General features: G+C 37.1%; 1 protein-coding gene across 4 annotated transcripts in view; it reads left to right on the forward strand.

Moving 5' to 3' along the window:
* Nucleotides 1-22,788, forward strand: part of RAPGEF5 (Rap guanine nucleotide exchange factor 5) — a 207,182-nt gene that overhangs the window by 67,446 nt on the left and 116,948 nt on the right. For all 4 annotated transcript variants that reach the window (XM_081080277.1, XM_081080278.1, XM_081080279.1 and 1 more), the window contains one exon: nucleotides 9,111-9,159. In XM_081080277.1, the coding sequence (XP_080936403.1) occupies nucleotides 9,111-9,159 (49 nt within the window). The remainder of the gene's footprint in view (nucleotides 1-9,110; nucleotides 9,160-22,788) is intronic.

Raw genomic sequence — 22,788 nt, forward strand, 5'->3', positions numbered from 1 at the left:
AGCTTACCTCCAAAAAGCCCAATGATTGAGAAAAGACATTTTTACTATAAGGAATGACCTCCAAAAATGATTGAGAAAAGACGTTTTACTATGTAAGGAATGACACGTAATATAGAATAAAAGGTATAGTAAGACATGAGTTTGCAAATTATATCTTTAAAGATACTTTATTAAACTATTATCATGTAAATACACTGAAGAAGCATTTAAATGTAGATTGAAAATATTCTGGGCTTACCAGAAAATGGGAAAAAATAACTTGAGACATAAACATTAAAAATTGAATGATGTAAACATGTTTTATTTCATTATTATAGCAAAAATCAGAATGTCCAAGATATATTTGTTTCCTTAAAATACATTTCATATATACGAAATTTTTATTTGTCAAGAAATTCACACTGACCGGCAGTTAGGGTCTTAGGGAAATCACCGATCAGGAGTAGTAAGAGCAGCTTTGAAGACTGAGGGAATAGATACACCCGCTGTTTTGAAACCATGTCAGCATTACTAGCTTGCTTATTTCGGATTTCTTTCAACGAGTACATCTGTAACTTCTCCTGTTCTTTGTACCATGAAATTTATGAGATTTTCACAACCATTAATGTCCTCCAATGGGTTTTTTCCATCTGTTTGTTAAGATTTGCACCACCTCTGTCTCTGTTGTGTGAATTAAATAGCTAGAACATCACCAACTGTTCAGTTGCAGGTTGACAGACATCACCACCCCCGGAAGGTTCATGCTTGTTCTCTTTTGATAGTGGATGATTTGGAAAGGAGACATTCATAAAACAAATCTTTAGAATGATTCTGTGGTCTGGGTGCTTCTGATATTTACTTTCTCATATGAAGCATCTTCTCCTGAACCTCACATAGTAGACCATTTCCACTGTGAATAGCTCTGGTTATTGGGAATTTCTTAGAGCTAAAACGTTTCTTTTTGCTACTTCTCTCCATTGGTCTGAATTTTACTTTCAACCTTTTAAATATTTGAAACTAATGATCGTGTTCCCCCTGTATCTTCTCTTCCCAGCAGCAAGTACAAACACGTACTTCACTTGTGTTCTTGAGCACTAACATATGTACCAAGATGGTACCAGGAGCCAGGGTCAGAATGACGCACAAAGGAGTCCATTTCAATGGACTTTTAATCTGCTGTTGGAGAGTCCCAGCTAAAGAGGAGATTGCACGAGCCTGTGATGGTGCTGTAATGGAGAGAAGTGTAGAATGCTACTGGAGTATAAAGAGGGAGGAGGGAGATGGAAGATGGCTGACACTCGAGAAGATGGTAACTAAGTTGGGACCTGAAGGACAAGTAAATGACAGACACACAAAGTGGGGAGGTAGAGAGGCATGCCACACAGAGAGAAGAGCATATGGAAAGGCCCAGAGCAAAGAAAGAGCCTGGCTTCTTCAGAGAATTGGAAGTGTTCTATTTTACTAAGACTGGAGCATTGATTTCTTGTTTTTAAACATGGATTTTGAGAGGAGGAATGGAAATGGAGATGATACTGAAGACCAGATCAGAAGAATACAATATGTCCAACATTAGACATTCGACTCAGTCATGGTGTCACGAGGGAATCTTTGAAAGCTTTTTAGCAAGTGATATAATATCAAATTTATAATTTAGGATGATTAGTCTTGCTGTAGTGTAAAGAATGATGTGGTATGAAGAGAGATAAATTAGAGACAACAGTCTGAGTGGGAGAAGATGGTGGGCTGAGGTAAATTAGGGATACCTCACTCCTTGGCTTGAGACCCTGAGTGCATGGTGGTACCGTTACTGACTGGGTAGATTATGGGGTGGTGGGAAGTGGTAAGAAAGTTGGGAAATGTTGAGTTTGAGAAACTAGTGGGACATTTAGATCCAGGAGATGGGGGCTCTGAGGCTCTGGAGATGGAGACATAAGTGAAGCCTGTGACTAAATGAAATTGTCTAGGGAGAATGAACAGACGAGAAGGAGGTTGAGAGGGCCAAGGCTAGATCGCTAAGGAACATCCAAATGTAAAGATAGAGGAATAGGAGAGCCTTGGGAGAAGAGAAGTAGCACCCAGAGAGGAAAGAGAAAAACCTGGAGCATGTGGTGTCGTGGAATCCCAGCGGTTGAGAAGAGAGTGGGTAACACTGTCAAATCCAGCAGGGAGAACAAGCTAAAGGAAGATTAAATATCTATTGCATTTAGCTACAAGGAGGTGGCTGCGTCCTAGTTGGCCTCATGTGGATACTGTCTACTCCTCATGAACCTAAATAAGTGATACTCCAACACAAATACAATCCAGATATTGATCTTTCTGGAGTCTACCATTTGTGTGTGTGTGTGTGTGTGTGTGTGTGTGTGTGTGTCCTGAATGACGTCATTCTTCTAGTTATACTCCTAAAAACATTGTTATCCATTCTAAATAATCTCTTTTCCATTGTAAACTCATACCATGCTTGTGATCAACTAAAAAGTATCATATCTTTTTCATGTGAACCTCTGTCTAAATAGAGGTATGTACATGTAGCCAACTTAAATGACAGACTTAAAAGCCTAAGTATAGGACTTTAGTCCCTTTCATTTTGTTACTTTTAGGTGACTTCTACATATATATTAGTCTTTGAATGTTCAGGGGTTGTCTAAGTTATAATAAAATTAGTAGCCATATTTGTACGTATTCAACAAAAAGTCTATATAAGAGATTTTAAAAATATCCCTAATAGCCTTGAAATAGATGAGTAAGCATAAGCATATTTTATCCCAGCATGCTAAACAAACACATCTTTGATGTGGTGACAGCAATTATTGGGAAAACAACTGTTAGTTAAATAACCTATTAGGTGGAGAGCAGTAGTATCTGCACAGATATAACTTTCTTAATTTTCTAATTATTGGTTGACATTAACAGGTAATGACAAGATTATCCATGTGTCAGACTGTGGCAATATTAGATTTTCAGCACAAAATAATGAACTTGGAAATAGGAAAAGGGGCTTCTGAGGAACAAAGAAAATTGTTACTTAGCTTTAGTATTCCTTCACAGGACTAGAGTCTAGCCACCATTACTGCCCAGTTTGTGTCTTATCTAAAATGACTTTAAAAAGCATATTTGTTTGTTCTTTCCTAGAATTTTTAAAGTCCTTATTAGCTCAAGATTTTACAGATGTTTAAAAGTCAATATATTTTGGAATAAAACAGGAAAATATTGGATTATGTTTCTTGTCACATTTAATTTGGGGAATGGAGGGAGTGAGTTCTATGTTTTAAAAACATTTCTATCGTGGTATCAAAATTTAAATTTTTCTAAAATTAATAGATTTACTAAAGACCTTTCGGAAATGTATGAATTGGTGATTCTGTTCACCAATAGTTCTTAGAGAACTTTTTGTTCTCTAAGACGTTTGCCACTATTGGTCTGTTCTCCCCAAATGACCTTTATTCTATCCAGCTTCTCCCTTGGATTTCAAGGGCCTCTTGCTGCACAAAACCTGCTCCTGCCTCCTCAGTTAACCTCTTCCACAAAGATGCTTACTGACACTCACTCAGTTGGCATTTGACGCTTTCTGTTTCTCTTGATTCTTGGCATTGATGCAAAACAGCTTTGCTAGCATTTGGATTTGGGGGCTGAAGGCACTAGGAAAGTGCCACAGAGGAAAGAAGACAAAATGCTGGAAATACGACTGACCCTTGTTCCTGTTAAATTTCAGGGCTGTTTTGTGAACAGCCCTGCTGATTATTGAAGCTAGAAAACCAAAACATTTCAACATGTTTCTGGCGGGTAACCAGGGGAGAGGGAAATTTTTGAGATGCGTCTTATCGGTCCCTTAATTACCCTCTATTTAGATATTTACAAGATCAAATATACCCTAAACTACGGTGTGTTTTGAATGATGTAGTTCTTTTTATATTGAGTAAACTATTTTTTAAATTAAAACTTAAGTTTCTTAAAAAGCATCTTTGCAATTTTCCTTGTGCTTGAGTAGATTGTGTCTGTCAAACTGCTGATGTAGTAACTGAATCTTACCATTTGATTGGATTAGAGCATCATTTTATACCTAAAACACAAAATGAAGGCCATGTTCTTTTCATGAATTCGATTAGAGAACAAAATAAAATGTAAAGATTGATTGTCAGTTGATATGATTATAAGATTAAAAGGTTGAGTCTTGGGAAAACTAAAATATCTTATTGAATAGAGCAGTTATTCTCAAACCTGGATACAACCTAGATTCACTTAGGGACCTTTGAAAAAAACGGCAGCAGCAAATACTGATGCCTGGACCTCTCCCCCAGAAATTCCCATTTAGTTGGGGCCCAAGTATTAGGTTGGTGCAAAAGTAATTGCGGTTTTTGCAATTATTTTTAACCTTTAAACCACAATTACTTTTGCACCAACCTAATATCAGTGCTTAATCTAAAGTTCCCCTAAAGTGACTCTACTGTGCAGTCAGGTTTGAGAACTGCTGAAATAGATAGATGAAAGCTATCTAAGCTATTCATAGGAAGCATTTCTTTGTACTCTTAAGTAGTGACTACATAGCTATTTGACAAGCAGAAACATGAGAAAAAGAGGAGGAAGAGAAACTTAGTGTAAAATTAGTAGACATTTACAATCTATTATTTAGCTCTAAAATATAAAAGCTCTGAAAAAACCAAAAGTTTTCCATAACTTAATTGATGATAATATCTAACCTACACTGAACATATTAAGTGGAAAATCCTGAGGCTTCTTTTTGTCTTCCTTTAGTCCATGGAGTATGAATAATCATACATTTCATTGCAAAAATATTAAGGTCTGAATTCTGATTACAAGTTGCTGCCCTAGACCTCACTGTGGGTGTGATGGAAATAGGGTTCCTTTCTGAAACCTATAAAATTTTGAATTTTGAAATCTGTCTGGCCCTAGGGGGTTCAGATCAAAGTAGGGAAGGATTGTTTATAGGGAAGGCCAAGGTAATGATGTACTTCCTGTCAGAGTAAGAAGAATGCATTTCTTCTAACTACCTAGATTGTGGCTTAGCACCCACATTATATAAAAACAATGGCCAACATCAGAACATGGCTCTTGGCTCTTGATAAAGATGAATGGGACTTTAAGGAAACTAATCCGGCTGGGAGGTCTGTGGGCGAAGCTGGGCTCCTTGAACTCGATGGTCTTAACTTCCTTTTTCGTAAAACTCTATGGTTCTGTTTTCCTGCCCTAAATATATGTATCCGCCATCTTGGCACACGGCAGAATGTGCACATGCTCCTCTGATCTGTACTGTTCTCAGGCTGCTGCAGTTCTTTTTCCTTTTCCTGAATAAACCCTTTTGGTGACAGACTATCTAGTCAATGTTCTTGTTCAGTCAACACTACATGTGTACATTTCTCCAGCCTGATCTGAGAAGAGTGTTCCATTTCAGTCGTGGTGAGAGAAACTAAGGTTCACCGACAACACTGATAGTTAAAATACAAGAATAATCATCGTCCTATAAAAGACTTTTCAGCATAACAAACTACCCCCACATAATGGTTTAAAACAACACACATTATCTCAAACGGTTGCTGAATGTCAGGAATTCAGGAGCATCTTACAGCTGGATGGTTTTTGCTCAGAGTCTCTCAGGAAGTTGCCAGAATGTGGGCCTGGATGTCAGTCAAACAAAAACTTTCGTTTTTTATCAGAGCTTTTATATTTTAGAACCGAATAATGGATTGTAAACGTATCCTAATGTTACACCCATCTTAAAGGCTGGACGGATTCTGGAGTATGGTATTTCTTTTTTGATGCCAACAGGCCCCTTATTGGTACTTAAAGAAAATTCTAGTCTCTCTGCAGTAGCTCAAAGGTTTATTTTTCACTATAAACCTAACAATTATTTGCAAAGAAGGCCTTCAGTCCTGATATGTTCTGAAGATTCTTGCTGGGAGTAGTTTATTAGTAGGGAATGCCTTTTTTTTTTGAGTTTTCATTGCCCTCCGTCAGACAGCTTTTTCTCTCTCCTAAATCCTTTCTATGTTCTTTTAAGGTTGCCTATGTACCTATCTCCTGTGGGTCAATGAATGAGTGTTGATTGCCCTAGGTAATACCATAAAAAGACAAGCAGGTTCCTGCCTCAGTGGAGCTTCCATCCAGAAGACAGGCATTAGTCAGACAATGGAAAATGATTAAATGATTGCCAGTATGTTTTTTTTTTTTAAAAAAAGTGCTGTGAAGATGCTATAGGAGCATATAATGGGATCTTAGCTAATTTGTGTTTTTGCTTGATTAGCACTTTGTGGTTTGTGTTTTGTAGGAAGAAACACCAACAACCTTTAGGGTTTTGTAATAAACCGTTTCCATCCTGGGGCAGTGAAAGCCATTCTATACCCCACCATGCACAAAACACTCTGACATTCTCCCTGAGTGCAGGCATTCAGGGGATTTAGTGTGTACAGTAGAGTAATCTCATTTGCTTTATGTTAACTAAAAAAGTTTAGGTTTCTTCTCAATTAAAGGGTGCAGTTCTTTCACATTACCATCTATCATCTCCTTCCCAGCTTCCCTCAAATGCTCTGTTGATTGCTTGCTCATCCCATTCCTCCCTTTCTTTCCTCACCAAATCTTTGCAAGATGTACTGTTATTCAATGGTAGGAATATAGTACTTTCCTTTTCTGAGCTATATTTTGAGCCTTATTTCTAATTAGAGAAAGAAAAGCTGAAGATCTCATGAAGAGAATTTCAGGCATGGAAAACTGGAAAAGAAAGGTAGAGAGAAGATTGTTTTTGATACTCTGTCAGGAAATTAAGTGGCCCACCTCATGTATCACTTTCCATCTCTCTTTCTTTCTGTCTCTGAGCCATGGTGGGATCTTCCGGGTGAGGTCATAAAATCAGGCGGCTTTTGACAAGCTCTCAGTGACTATTTATAGTCTGTATCTTGGCCCCACTCCCAAATATCTGTGACACTGTGAAGGAAGACGACGCTGAAAAGGGATGGTAATACTATTAATAAACCTTACTATTATACTGTAATAAATAATTTCAAATACAAGAACTATGCAATAATTGATGTTATATTTTGTTCTTTTAACTTGACTAACCAGAGCAATATTTGTAAAGGTTTTCCTGTGGTCATTCATCACTTCTATCTCCCCCAGCCCTCTTTTTGCCCCATATGTCCTTTAACTGCACATTTTCCTGCCATGAGCATTCTCAGAGCTCAGACTTCCAAGGTTGGAGAGGGACTGTCTTCTCATCACTGTGTAGTTTTCTGGAGGTATCAAAGAATCAACTGACTCAAGAGGGTGGTCCTTTTGAATGGCATTCAAACTAGCCAGCCAGGGAAAGCATGGCAGTAATGCAGTGCCAGGAAAGCTGACTTCTTCCGGGAGATGATGCCCTGGCTGCTTTGAAAGCGATCCAAAGTAGGGTCCCATGTAGTGCTCCTTTCACTTTCAAGTAAATGAATATAAATTACATTAATTTCAATAGCAAATCTTCTTTAACCTCGAACTTCCATATTCTCCCTTTAAAATCTCATTAGTGGGACCCCTCCAAATTCACCACCACCACCTCCAAGCACCGCAACACACACACACACACACACACACACACACACACACACACACACACACTTCTAAGCTTAAAAGATTGTTCCTGAAGAGGAATGAACTTGCTCGTTATGGAATGTTTATTGCTATCAAAAAGAGATTTCCCAAAGATTATCTTCATTATCTTTTCTTTTTTTAATGTTAACTTTGGAAGTCCCTGAGGTTATCTTTTTTGTCTCTGTTTTATGTTCCTCTTTGGGAAGGCTTTTAGGAAAGGATGTATGCATTCAAAGTGTGTGCGGGGTTGAGCGAGAGTGACCAAGGAAAAATCTGGACCAACATGTGGGGGTTTACGGCACTTAGGGTTTTAAAGGCTGTCTTGTGTATTCCCATTCCACCTACCCTATGAGTTGATAGCATTTGCTTTCATGTGGTGTATTTCCCAAACTGCTTTCAGACTTAAAAGTGAGCATTCATTGTGTCTGAACAAAGGTCCAGTGAAACCATGGTTACCTATCTTAATTGTTCTAGATTTTCTGTATAAACAATCTTTGAGTGATAAATAACATTTAATATCTTCGCCAAGTTATCATGCTCATTTTAATAATTTATTTACATTGTTTCTGAATGTTTTATAATCATATTTTTGAGGTTCTTCCCATCACCATGGCAAAAATACCAATGTTTTATAATACATACATTTTGGCAACTGTGATTTCTTTTTAAAGTCAGTCAACATAATTCTTCCAAATTTTTAGCCTAAAATTCCTATGCAGAGGGTTTTCCACATTATTAAAAACAAACAAAAACCCAAAATGTAGGAGCAAACTTAGCTTTAACTGCAATAGCTCTTAATTTGGGTCACATATGTAAAAATGAAGTACCACTTTTTTTTTTTTATTCATTAGTTTCAGGTGTACAAGACAAGGTAATACTTAGACGTTCATCATTTATATCCCTCACACTGTGAACCCCCCTCCCCCCATCCACTATCCCTCCGACCTCACACTGAACCATCACATTATATATATAAAATTATAGTTGGCATTCATTAATGTTTAGCTTCTGGTGTACAATGCCATGATCAGGTATCCACAGTATCCCTGAGGTGGTCTCCCAAACAGGACGCATGTCCATCGGATACCCAACAAAATCTTTACAACATTATTGAATACCTTCCCCAAATTAATTTTCAAAAAAACCCTGAGGCCATCTTGTGGTTACCAGCTCCTTCCAAATCCCTTCACCTTTCCCCTTATCCCCAACCTCCCCCACCAACACCCATCTAACAACTCTCAGTTTTTTCTTTGTGTCCCCAAAACTGTTTCTGATTAGTTCACTCACATAGTCTTTTCTTTAGATTCCATATATAAGTGAGATCATATGGTACTTGTCTTTCTCTTTCTGACTTATTTCACTTAACATAATGTTCTCTAGATCCATCCATGTTGCTGCAAATGATAAGATTTCTTTCTTCTTTATGGCTGCGTAATACTCCATTGTATAAATAAATGAAGTACCACTTTTGATAGCTACATTTTACTTATTCTAATTTTATTTATTTATTTATTTATTTATTTATTTATTTATTTATTTATTTATTATTTTATCAGGTTCAGAGAGAGCTCGCAGCTGTTATTGCTTTGAAGGCAAAGAAGTCTGGTGAGTAGTCTTTCCTGGGGCCTGAGAATCAAAATAGCACAGGATGTTATATATGATTCTTTACATTTTCACTGCTTTGTTTTAATTTATTTCATATTTCAAGGGAAAAAATGAAATTTAAAATGTTTCTAGTTAATTGCAACCATGAAAAAGTTTTAAGTATACAATAAAAGAAAGCAAACACATTGCATTACCTATATAACAACAGAGGAAAATAAATAACATAAAGGTGGTTTTATTTTTAAGGATATGATTTTTAATCTCAAAATAGTTTCTTCTAAAAATAATTGAATTGCGTAATAATACGTAAAAGCAAGCATTTTACATAGCACTGATTGCGTGGATCTGATTCCTAATATCTGTAGGAGATAGATAATCTGTGGAAGTGATCTGTGGAAAGGAAAGGGGAGCTTTCAAGCACATTTTGACGGAGAGGCTGAAATTTAATATGAAATAGAGACTCACTGAGGTAGAAAAACACTTGCTTAGAGAGGAGAAGTGTCAGAAGAAGGCATCCTTTGCTGTTCAGAGGGAGGAGATCAGTGCTGAATGGAATGACAAATACAGGAAGATGGTTCTTGGATAAGGTCAAACTAGAATAAGACTTTTCAGGCGGAAAGACTATGACAGACTCAAAGAGATGAGAAAATTTGAAGAAATAAATGGAATGCAAGTGTCTCAGGAACACAAACCATACATTTTACATCTTTTTTTTTTCTCCCCAGTTAGAAACTCTTAGAATTTGATTTTCTCTCAGTTGCTTTTTGAATCACACACACTGTAGCATGTGTTAGCTGATTATAGTACGTATATCTTTGTTGAGTTGGCTGCTGTAGAGGACACAGAGACTGGATGCTATAGAGAGGAAGATGTAAAGAACAGCAGTCTTGACCCACAGGGTATTGTACAGAGAGGGCAGCGTGAATAGGGCTCCTCAGTGACCAGCATTAGATTGTGGATATTTGCATAGATGGAGGCCATTATGGAGAAAAGATCAATATAAAGGTTGTAAGAGGGAGGGCTTAGAAATCAATTGTGCTAGAGCTGATCTTGGTTCCTGTAATCCTCAGGAGACAAAACTTACAGTCTGTACAAGTTGGGATGTCAGTGGCTTGGAGGATAGGATATTTTTTTTTTTTAAGTTTCAGAAAAAGTTGGGGAAATAATCAAAAACTTATAGTGTGACATTGCTGGAGAAAAACAAGACGAGTAACTACAAATAGGAAGGCTGGAGAAGGGGGTTGCTAATTTCACAGAGTAGGGTGGGAAAGCCTCTGACAGGGGACTTTTGAGCAGAGACCTGAAGTGGGTGCGGTAGTGAGCCCTGTGGATATCCAGACAAGGGCATTTGGGCAGAGGTCGGTATGTGTTTGAGGAACTGCAAGGAGGTGAGATTATGGATATGATGAGGTTATGGATTATGAGAGTGGCTGCAGCCTGGTGAACAAGGTGAAAAGAGGTAGGCTTTGGATATCAGGCTAAGAAGTTTGAACTTTCTGGAAGTAAAGGGACATGAAGAAGAGTAAGTAAGCAAGACCCATACACATCAGATTGTGCAAAGCCCAAGATTGGTACGAAGTCAACTTTACTGTGCCTTGATGTGGCTGTATGCAGTTAGTATGATGTTTTCCTTACTTGTTTGATCTGTGAAGCTTAGAATGCGAACACGGCTTTGACAACTTCTCAGAGACAGTGAAATGGTCTTGCACACGTACACTAATGATGGGACATAAATGTACAGTTTCTCAGAAAAGCAATTTTTCAGTATATCCCCTTACTGTATGATCCAATACCTCCACGGCTAGAGTTCCAGGTATAGGGCATAATCAGAAATGTATGTGAAGATTCAGGTAGAAGGAATCTATTGCATTGTTGTGTTTTTTTTTAACGATAAGAAATTAGAAACAATCCATAAATTTCCACAGTAGAGAAATGGTAAAATTGATAAATCAGTGTAGTAGAATGTTGAACAGCTTTTAAAATGATATTTTGAAGAATTAATGTAATAAAATGTTCAATGGGAAAAAAAGTATACAATGAGCATGTATTACTTCTCTTTTTTCATAATAAAAATAGCTTTACTCATTTTTTCTTATTTTATAGTATAACATGCTCATTGAAAAAACTTTGGTAATGCATGAACATGTGAAGACATTGAAAAATCACCCATCATCTCACCAACAGAGATGACCACTATTACTCTTGTCTTGTATATGTTTCCAGACATTTCTCTATTCATATATAGATACTATTGTATAGTAATGTGCAGATTTTATAAAAGTGGGATCATCTTATATGTGCTCTCTTGTTTTGAGATAATATGCAGTTAAGAACTAATGTAGAGATCCCCAGTTCCCTTCACCTGGTTTCTCTAATGGTAGCATCTTATAAAACTCGTCACAGTATCACAACCAGGATGCTGACACCGATAGAGAGTATTTCCATCACCACAAGGCTCCCTCATGTCGCTCTTTTACAGCTACACCAATTTTCTTCCTACCCCACTCCCTCCTTAACCCCTACAGTTACTAATCTGTTCTCTATTTCTATAATTTTGTCATTTCAAAACTTTTACATAAATGCAGTCATACAGTGTGGAACCTTTTGGGAGTGGCTATTTCACTGCTATAATTCTCTGAAGAGTCATTCTGGAAGTTGCTGTGTACATCAATGAATAGTTCATTATTTTTTGTTGCTGAATAGTAGTCCATCATATGAATGTACCCCAGTACATTTAACCATTCACCATGGGAGGACATCTGGTTGTTTCTGGTTTGGTACTATGAATAAAATTACATGCACAAACATCCACGTACGAGTTTTTGTGCGAATGTAAGTCTTCATTTATGCCCAGGAGTACAATTGCTGGGTTGTTTGGAAGTTGTGTGTTTAGTTTTTTTAAGAAACTGCCAAACTGTTTTCCAGAATGTCTGTGCCATTTTACATTCTCCGTAGCAATGCAGAAGTGATCCAGGTTCTCTGCATGTTTGCCGGCTTTTGGTATTTTTACTATTTTTTATTATAGCCATCCTAATGGGCATGTAGTGATGTCTCATTGTAGTTTGTATTTGCATTTCCCTAATGACTAATGATATTGAATATCTTTTCATGTGCTTATTTGCCATCTGAATGTTGTCTTTGGTGAAATGTCTGTTCATGTCTTTTGCCCTTTTGTACTTGAATTGTTTTTTTACTGTTGATTTTTGAGAGTTCTTTATATAGTCTAGATACCAGTCCTTTGTCAGATATGTGGTTGGCAAATATTTTCTCCCACTCTGTAACTTTGTCATTTCGTTTTCTTACCAAATCTTATGTTTTCCTTATGCCAGTTACCCTGGAGTGTGTATTGGATACGATGCTAACTTCATCATATATGAAGTTTTATATATGCTTGGATTTATTTCTAGTTTTTGTGTTCCTTTGATCTATTTATTCCCTGTGCCAGTAGTATCTTGTTTCAATTACCAAAGCTTTAAAAATAAGATTTTTGGAGGGATGGGGGTAAGGCAAGTCTCTTAATTAGTTTTCTTGTTTTCTTTAAAGTTTTATTATGTTCCATGAAAGCCCTATATTCTTTTAACATATATCGAATTTACAGATCATTAGATAAATTTGACACTTTGGAGATAAGTGTTTTCTATCCACAAACCTAGGATATCTTTCTATTTTTTCAAATCTTCAATACTATTTTAAAAATTTCTCTATAAAAATCTTGCACATTTTTTGTTTGATGTATTTTTAGATACGTTGTGGTTTGGGTTACTCTTATGAAGAAATTAATTTTTTCTATTCTCTTCTTTTATATAGCTGTCCTCATCTCATCCTGTGACGGTTTCTCAAGTCTTTGTCTTTCATGACTTTTTTTTTAAATAGACTTTACTTTTTAGAAAAGTTTTAGGTTCACAGGAACATTAATCAGAAAGCATACAGAGTTCTCATATATCCTCTGATCCCACACATGCCCAGCCTCACTCAGAATGGTACATTTGTTGTAGTCAGTAAACACTGACACATCCTTATTACCCAAAGTCCACAGTTTATATTAGGGTTCACTGTTGGTGGTGTACATTCTATGGGTCTGGACAAATGTATAATGACACGTATCCCCCATTACAGTATCATACAGAATAGTTCCACTGCCTAAAAACCCCTTGTGCTCTACATATTCATTCCTCCTTCCCTCCAACCCCTGGCAACCACTTATCTTTTTATTACTATCTCCATAGTTTTGCCTTTTCTAGAATGTCATTCGATTACAATCATACAGTTTGTAGCCTTTTCAGACTGGCATCTTTCACTTAGTAGTATATAGTTAAGGTTCCACCATGACTTTTCATGGCTCAATAGCTTATCTTTTTAGCACTGAATAATGTTCCATTGTCTGCATGTTCCACAGTTTATCGATTTACCTACTTAAGGACATCTTGGTTGCTTCTAAGTTTTGGCAATTATGAATAAAACCTATATGAATATCGCTGTGCAGGGTTTTGTATGGATGTAAGTTTTCAACTCTTTTAGGTAAATACCAAGGAGTATGATTGCTGGATGGTATGGTAAAAGAAGCCACCAAACCGTGTGCCAAAGGGGCTGTACCATTTTGTATTCCCACCAACAAGGAATGAGAGTTCCTGTTGCTCCATATCTTTGCCAGCATTTGGTGTTGTCATATTCTAGATTTTGGCCATTCTTATAGGTGTGTAGGTATCTCATTGTTGTTTTAATTTGCATTTCCCTGGTGAAATATGATGTGGAGTGTTCTTTCCATTTATTTATTTGCCATCTGTGTATTTTCTTTGGTGAAGTCTCTGTTAAGGTCTTTGCTCCATTTTTTTTGTTTGTTTTGTTTTGTTTAGGTCGGTGGTTTTATTGTTGAGTTTTAAGAGTTCTTTATATATTTTGGATAACAATCCTTTTTTAGATATGCCTTTTACAAATATTTTCTCCCAGTCTGTGATTTGTCTTGTCATGCACTTCACATTGTTGAAGAGCAGAAGTTTTTGATTTTAATGAAGTTGAACTTATCTTTTTTTCACGGAATTAGACTTTTGGTGTTGTATTGAAAAAAGCCATGCCATTCCCAAGGTCATTTAGCTTTTCTCCTAGGTTATATTTTAGGAATTTTGTAATTTTGCATTTTACATACTGAGTTAATTTTTGTGAAAGGTGTGAGGTCTGTGTCTAGGTTTGTCTGTCTTTCTGGCAATTTAGTTAATTTATTTATTTGCATGTGGATGTCCAGTTGTTCCAGCATCATTTGTTGAAAAGATTGTCTTTCTTCCATTGTATTGCCATTGCTTCTTTGTCAAGGATCCATTGACTATATTTGTACAAGTCTTTTGTAGGCTCTCTGTTGCATTGATCTATATGTCTATTCTTTCACCAATGCCACACTGTCTTGATTACTGTAACTATATACTAAGTGTTGACATTGGGTTGTGTCAGTCCTCCAACTTTGTTGTTCTCCTTCAATATTGTTTTGGCTATTCTAGACTTTTTTCCCCTCACCATTTGAACTTTAGAATTAGTTTGTTGATATTCACGGCTATTATCTTTTCTATTTGTTTATTTTTTGCTGTATGAGAACTCTTGATTTAGTGTCTAGCAAAAAAGCTGAACTCAAATTAATTCTAATAGCTTGTTTTAAAATGATCTTGGATTTTCTGTTTGGGAAAACACATGTGTATGTGTCATACACATACTATTTTATCTTTATCTAACCAATCCAAACCACTCCTTCTTTTCTCATATGATTGTATTAATCATGGCTCTGCAATACAAGGTTGACTGATATCATTGAATTAATAGTTGGCCCTGTTATTTTGTCCCTGACTTTAAATAAATATAGTATTTTCTGAGTAATATGAGTAAAAGTAATATGAGAAAATAAGATTGTTTTAGAGAAAAATGAAGACATTTGTCTCCCACACCCCAAACAAATTTATGAAGCAATCTAGGGACAAAAATAACCAACAAGTGGTATATGATGGTATTCAAAAAAGGCATATGTGGAAGTAGTAGAGATACCTACCTGTTTCACCCTGTACTCTCATTGCTTGAATGGGCATTGAGATAGATGAAAAATAACAATGGGAAGGTACAAGAGATGCTGAGTTGTAGGTATTGCATTCATTCATTCCTTTATCAGATTCTAACCTGGCACCCATTGTATGCCAGGTACGGTGTAAAGCGTGAGGATACAATGAAAAACAAGGACAAATATGGCCCCTGCTGTTTTTAAATCACAACATGTTTTTAAATAAAAAATATGAGTAGTCAATGGTTGTCTGAAAAAGGAAAACTTATTACTGGTACTATACAGTTAGGAGATAATAAAACACAAAACTTTTAATCATCACCTTAATTAAAGCAGCAGAGTGGCAGTTTCTGTGTGTCCTTGTTGTTGTTTTTAAACCCATTTTGAGGGTTTTTTTTTTTAAGAAGGAGAAAAAGAAGCCGGTATACATCTAATAAAAAAAAAGTATTAAAATAATAGCTGGCACATCTGTGTCTTGACAGAAGGAACTGATTACCCTAATATCTTATATCTTGCAGTAAAACTGTTAATTAGGGTTCAGGTGGTCATATCAGATTTATGTCTTACTGCGAAGGGTTATTAAAACAAGAATTAGTATAAAGAAACAGTTATTATTATTTTTTTTTTGGTTTCAGCTGACCATACAAACAGAAATGAAAGTAACAGCCAATCGATAAATTATATAAATGATTCAAGGCTCTAGCTTAATAAAAAAATCCATTTTATTGTAATCTTCTAAGAGGCCATTAGGTTGTGCCTTTAAACAGTTTTCTCCTCTAACTGCTAACCTTGAATGTGAATAGCTTTTTATTTAAGGCATCATAAGATTTTTAGAAATCAGCCCAGATATCCTTGCACATCTTTCTTTTTGTTGGGTTGCTTATTCTAGTGCTGATTAGAACCTTGGGAGATATGTTTCTTCCCCTTTCCAGGGAATCCACAGCCAAAGCACTTTTAAACTCTCATTATCTTTAGATTATATGAACCTTGAGTCACGATGGCTTCTATAAATGGAAAGCCAGAAATCTCATATTGGTAAATCTCTTTGTCAGTTTTCATATGTCACTGTCTCTGCCTAGCCCATGGCTGGTTAAGTGTTTTGAAACTAAGTATCTAGGATATTAATGTTTGGAAAAGAAGGAAAGGGTTCTAAGCTCTGTTTTTGCCATTAAATGTCTCTCTGGCCTCAGCAAAGTGATTCTAGTTTGTATCATAAGGGAAATTGGTGTAGAATCTGGTAACCTTCCTTCCAGCTCTAACATTTAATTATAACAATGACTACTTTCACTCATTACCTTCATTATCCTTAATGGAGTCACAATCCTGGGGATATTTTATTTGGGACTCTTTTAGGTGCAAGTGATAGAAAAATAAACTGGAACCCGGAAAGGGAATTTATTGGCTCAGAGACCCTATGGAGAAAAGCAATCTCAGCAGAAAGAGAGCAGCTCTTTCCTCGCAGACCCAGCAGAAGTCTTGGTGGAGACCTCGTTGGAAGGATGTAATGCCCATTTCTGGAACAGTAGAAACGTGGTGGGGGCATCATGTCAGTCCCACACAAGACACATGGACGAGACTAGAACAAGCAGGCATTGGCTCCTCAAAGAAAACCAGCAGAAGGGGAATGGCTGCTGGGACATGAACACCATGTATTCACCACTAGAGGAGTTTGTATTGACTCAATCTCAAAATTTAGAGAGGAAGTGTTATGCTTGATATCACTCAGGCTGGAAAGCCTGCAAAAGAATGCAAACCCAGGTTTTCCAACTACACTATGCCCTCTCCCTTGTTAGTAATTTTCTGGACTATGAGAGTTAAAGATACGATTTGTGAACACACTCCGTTTTCCACTTTTGTTCCTGAAAATGGAAAAAAACAGAGTGAAAACTGAAAAACTTTTCAAATAGTGGACAGCAGCATTTTTTTTCTCTCTAAGATAAATTAACCAGGGATTCAGGTTAAAGTGTTATTTGTGTACCAAAATATTTTATTATTTCTTTGAGATATTAAAATCTAAAACAATGGTATAAAATGGTCTGCCTGTTGTGTTTCATATTGGCTTTTTATAAATGTTATTTTTTAATAGGCTAGAAAGGACAAGGGGGAAGTCAATGCTTCACGTTAGAGGTAAATTGTTTCCCCTGGCCTCAGAGATGCTCTTGTTTGTGTTATCATCTTTGAAACCTATGTTCAAGCTTAAGTATGCATTTGAATGGTTGTGGGATTTAAACAACCTGGTTACTACTGTTCTCCATACATCAAACTCTGTAACACCTTCATTCAAGTAGGCAACCCCTGGGTGTGGTAATCATGGTGGACCCACCAGGCGAGTGAGGGTCTTTTGTCACCCTGTACTCTGTTTAAATTCCCAGCTTTTAAGGTCTGCTGTTAGTAACAAGTACTGATCACTAATAACACTTCTTAGAAAATTTTAATCCCTCTTCTTAAGTGTATGTGTGTAAGATTGGGGGAAGTCAAATGTTGACAAGCAGTTCTGTCTGAGTTTTGAGGTCTGACACAATTGAAGACATCTTCTCCTTCAGGGCAGGAGCATTTCAAAGAAAAGATACTTATGTCACTTTGTGATGGGAAGTGAAATAGATTGATTATTTCTAACGAGAATAAGGCTTTTTCTTTTGCACATTTAGAAGAAAAAAATAACCATTAAACCTATGGAATTGCTCTGACTTTTATGGTCCTGTAAAATGTTTAGTTTTTATTTTTAGTTGACAGATTCTTCTTTTAATGTAGCACCATGTTTCACTTGACCCTTATCCTTTTGTAAACACATTGCTCATATATAGAGGAATCTATAATATGATGGGATTTTAGTAGATGTTAATAATAAAATTAAGGGCCAGCAAAGATGGACTCACATGCTAGTGCAATTATTGCTATCTCAAATTCCTTCTACCTTTTAGTTTTCTGTAATAATTCTTATGGAAATAATTTAATTGCTCTTAAAACTGAAAGCTATAGGTACCTTCTCTTGAATGCTTTTTCCCCCCATCTAATCTTTGAGAGTTCTTATGATGAATGTTTGAGCTAAAAAGGACTAGTTTATAATGGCCGAAGTCTGTTAGCTATATTTTACGTAATTAAGATATTGTGCTTAATTTTTAGTGATACTTTCAACCACTTAAATTTTCCCAAGTCTTTCACAGCCTATCATCCAAAGATGGGTCGCTGGTTCTCTCACAACTGCTATTTCCACATAGTTTGTTTTTCGTCCTTTTCTTCTCTTTGCCACCTCCTGGATGTCCTGAGAGCCAGCGGCTATCACTCCCTTTTATGGTCTACACAGACTTACACTGACTGTCTTATTACCCCACTGAATGTGGTTATTTAGCATTTGTTAACCAAGAGGAAAGAAGTAGCATGTGTTTGGGCCTAAAATAATCGACCACATTCTCGGTCTTCCCTGATTGATTGATGACCTAGGATGTTTTCCCTAGAAGAGAGCTTTGTCTAACACCATGCCGATTGTTGAAATTTGTAAAGTCTCTCTCCTCTGCTGATATAATAACTCCTTGTTCTGACATTTCCAGAGACTGTTCTTCTGTCCCTGCTTGCTAACAGATTTCGTACATTCACATCCCTTCTCCACTAGTGTCTGTTCTTACTGAACAGCAGTCAGTTTAGTGGTTGACAGGTTGCATCTCCCTTTTTTTTTAATAGCATAAAACTTTTAATAAGAGTCTTGAAACTGTGAGTCTCAGTGCAGTGTAAAGGCAGAGGATATTTGAAAAGGTAAAATTCTTGTAAGCAAGAAAAGAATACCATTGGTAAAACCCAGGAACAATTGAAAATGCATGCATCAGATGCTTTGTAAATTTTTCCTAACTCTCCCACTGGGATACAAAGAAAATTGCCTTTAAAAAAAAAAAGTCCCGCGACACTGTCTTTTGTAATTAGAGCTATTAAGTTGAAATGATAAATAACCATTCGATGACATACTATAAAATAAAATAGCCTTTTGCCCTGATTTCTCCTGAAGAGCAAGAGATCTGAGAGTAGCAAGTATGGGTAGTTGGACTCATTTAACCCTGAGGATTGTTTGGAATTAAAAACATTAGAAAGCAAGACAAGATGATTTCCTTTTTCATCCTTCAATGTGGTGCTATCCATCAGGATAGTAAATGAAACAGATTTGCCAAGGAGGTGAATAATCATAACCACAAGAGAGGGTGCTTGAGAATGCAAGATTTTTAAGGCCTTTGTTTTCAAAAACTCGCTGCAGGGCACTTCTGTGATGGTATGTAATGCTTATAAGGCTCTATAGACAAAGGTCATTATTGCTGTTGATGAGATCTTGTTCCTGTTTTAGAAAAGCGGATACTGGGAAAAAGACCCCAGCGCTGAAGTTCCCTGTCCCCAGAAAGGTGAGGGCTCACGGACCAGGCCCTTTCTGGTCCTGTGCGATCCAGGGCAACGATTTACATCATTCAGATTCCTACTTGTTATTGCCTGTGTTTCATTAATGTTGCCAAGCTGAGAGAAACAGTTTCCTGAGGTTTGGAGCAGAGCAGTGGGTGTGAGATGCGAGAGAGGAATTAAAGGGAGGATTGAGTTTTCTACTTGAGGGCTGAAAAAACAGCTTCTAGCATTGCAGCTCCTGGGAACATATTTTCTGTGAGGAAACTAAATGAGTATAATGAGTGTACCCTGTGCATAAATTCAATATTCGTTTTACACCCAAGGTCAAATGAAAGTTAATGACCATTTGCACACCAGAGATCTGAAACCCACATTTTACTTTTTTCTCATAATGACAGGAAAGGGGAGCAATTTATATTTAAATTGATTTAAATTTCAAAGCATAAACATAAAGGTCTCCCTGGTACCCCTTTTTCCTCAGTGAAACTTCCTGGCAGGGCTTGACTTTCATAACAAATTAAGTCCCATCCCATTCCAGCTCCCCAGTGTAGACAGTTTTTGTTTTCTGTGGAACTACCCTGTTCCCACCCTGCTGGGTTAGTGACACGAAATCAGAAACTAGCAATGCAATCAGGGCCACTTTCTTAATGATTTAGGTTTTGCATTTGTTGAGCTAATTAACTGATTGAGGCAACTAATGGGTGTCTTTAATACACTATTGGCGGGGCAGCGTTTCCCAAAGGCTGCCAGCTTCTTTGTTCTTGGGCTTCTGGGAAGTGGGAGCTGCTTCCCAAGATCAACCTATCATATATACCCCCCAGCGTCCATACTTCGGCCTGAGAGGCTAATATGCTAATTACTAAGTGCCCCCAAAGGATGAGCATCCGCTTAAAACCCCCCTGTATCTGACTAATTCTGTGTGTTTGAACACAGGTTTACATTTGAGGGTTGCATGGGTGAAGGTGGGAGGAAGATGGAGCTATAATCCACTCTCAGAATTTGTAATTCTATGATTGCTTCTCTGTACATCCCTGAGGTACAAAATAAAAGCAATCTGCAGATATTTAAAAATATTAAATAGAATATTTAAGGGAATAGTAAAAGAAGAAGATGATTAGATAATTAAATGGAAAGCTAGATTAATGGCTAACATCATCTCTTTTATGAACTAAAATACTCCTTAAGAACAAGAATCCTTACCATACGCTGTTTTTATAAAGTTATAACATCCTACAGTCTTGTAAACACAATCTCCTACCAAAATCCAGCAGGCAGTCCTAGGCATGGAGTCAGGAAATTTGACTCCCACACTGGCCTGTGTTCACTCTGGTAATTCACTGGCTTCCCTCAGCCTGTTTCCATTTTTTATAAAAGGAAGTCAGGCTTAGTTGGTCCCATACTAGGCCTGCAGGTACTAAGGCCTAAGTACTAAGTACCAGGCAGCTTTACTTTTCTTAATCATACATTGCTGTTTATTCAATAATTATATAGGAATAACTGCTGATGATTTCATTTGTTTTCCAAACTTTTTTTCATCGCAATGACTTTTTCCTCAGTGAAAATCTACAGAAAGCCCCCTTCTGTCCCTGTCCTGCTGGGGACATTTTCTGCTGTTATTTGTATTGACAAGAAAGAGCTATCAAGGGAAATCTTTGTCTCAGCCATATGACCCAGCTATTGTCCATCATTCGTCACATTAAAAGTCTAATTGTATAAACAGCCATGAAAATGGAACTGTTCTCTGTAAAACTGAAAATGACATGAACACAATGTGAGTGAATATAAGTAAATAATGCTGCGTAGCACGCAGTGAGAAGCAATTTGATTCAGCTGACTTTTGCCAGCGTAAGTGATGCTATTACGGGAAAAGTGAAATTTACTTCATGTATTATTCCTTCCACTGATATAACACATAAATGCTTACCATCTGAGAATTTCTAAATCAGACATTTTCCTTGTAAGTTGCCAAACTGTGGTTCTAGCTATTTGCATTTTTCACATAGGTTATAAAAATACTTCATTTTCATACTGCATACACTGATTGTGATCTGGTTTTGGAATGAGATTGGTGATAGAAACTTTGACCCTGGAGCCAATGAAGACTTGTATTGTACAACTTCCGGTTCAACAGTATTTTTTGACATTAAGTGTTTTTGTTTGGAGATTAGGACACGGAGATGGATACTATAAAAAAAGTAATCGTAGGTTTCTTTCTCAAAAGGTACATCAGAATTCCTCCTTGCCCAAATAAAATTTTGTTGTTTTTTTTTAAAAAAAAGATTTTATTGGGGAAGGGGAACAGGACTTTATTGGGGAACAGTGTGTACTTCCACGACTTCTTTCCAAGTCAAGTTGTTTTCCTTTCAGTCTTAGTTGTGGAGGGCGCAGCTCAGCTCCAGGTCCAGTTGCCCTTCCTAGTTGCAGAGGGCACAGCCCACCATCCCTTGCAGGACTCGGACTCGAGGAGTTGAACCGGCAACCTTTTGGTTGAGAGCCCACTGGCCCATGTGGGAATTGAACCAGCAGCCTTCAGAGTTAGGAGCATGGAGCTCCAACCACCTGAGTCACCAGACCGGCCTGAAAATTTTGTTTTTCTAAAGCAGTGGTCTTTAGATTGAATTTTCATAGCAGTTACTTGAAGAACTTGTTAACAGTGCTAATCCCTGCCCTGCCTTCCCCTTTCCACTAAGTGTGGATGGAGCCCCAGCATCTGAATTTTTTACCATAGTTCACCCTGGGGTGATTTAGATGCCATGATTTGACAGATATATTCCAAAGTCTGTGTTGGTCTAATGAACCAAGCATGGTAGAGGGAATCAAAATGTTATTTATATGTTTGCTACCAACTCACTTATTGGACAACTGCCTAATTTTTCTCTACCTGAATGGAGATTTTCTCATGGGAATAATAACAGAACTATTATAAAGCTCTCATGTTATTGGCAGTAAAAGGTTTATAAATGGAGAGAATTATTACCAAGTTTTATTTGTTGGGCAGACTCAGGAGCAAGCAAACATTCTTACTGAAGTTTCTATGCTAAACTTACCAGGAAGACGTTTTTGGTGGGAGTGGATTGCACTGTTTTAAAAGGAAGTGAATTTAACCCTGGCTTCAAATCAGTGCACCTGAACAAAAGCCATATCCTTGTAAATTGTGGGCAGATCCCAAGTCAACAGAACTAAGGGACTTGTCTGGTTCTCTTTTTGCCAAAAAGTAG

Source organism: Rhinolophus hipposideros (assembly GCF_964194185.1).
Source record: "Rhinolophus hipposideros genome assembly, chromosome: 18".
NCBI lineage: Eukaryota > Metazoa > Chordata > Mammalia > Chiroptera > Rhinolophidae > Rhinolophus > Rhinolophus hipposideros.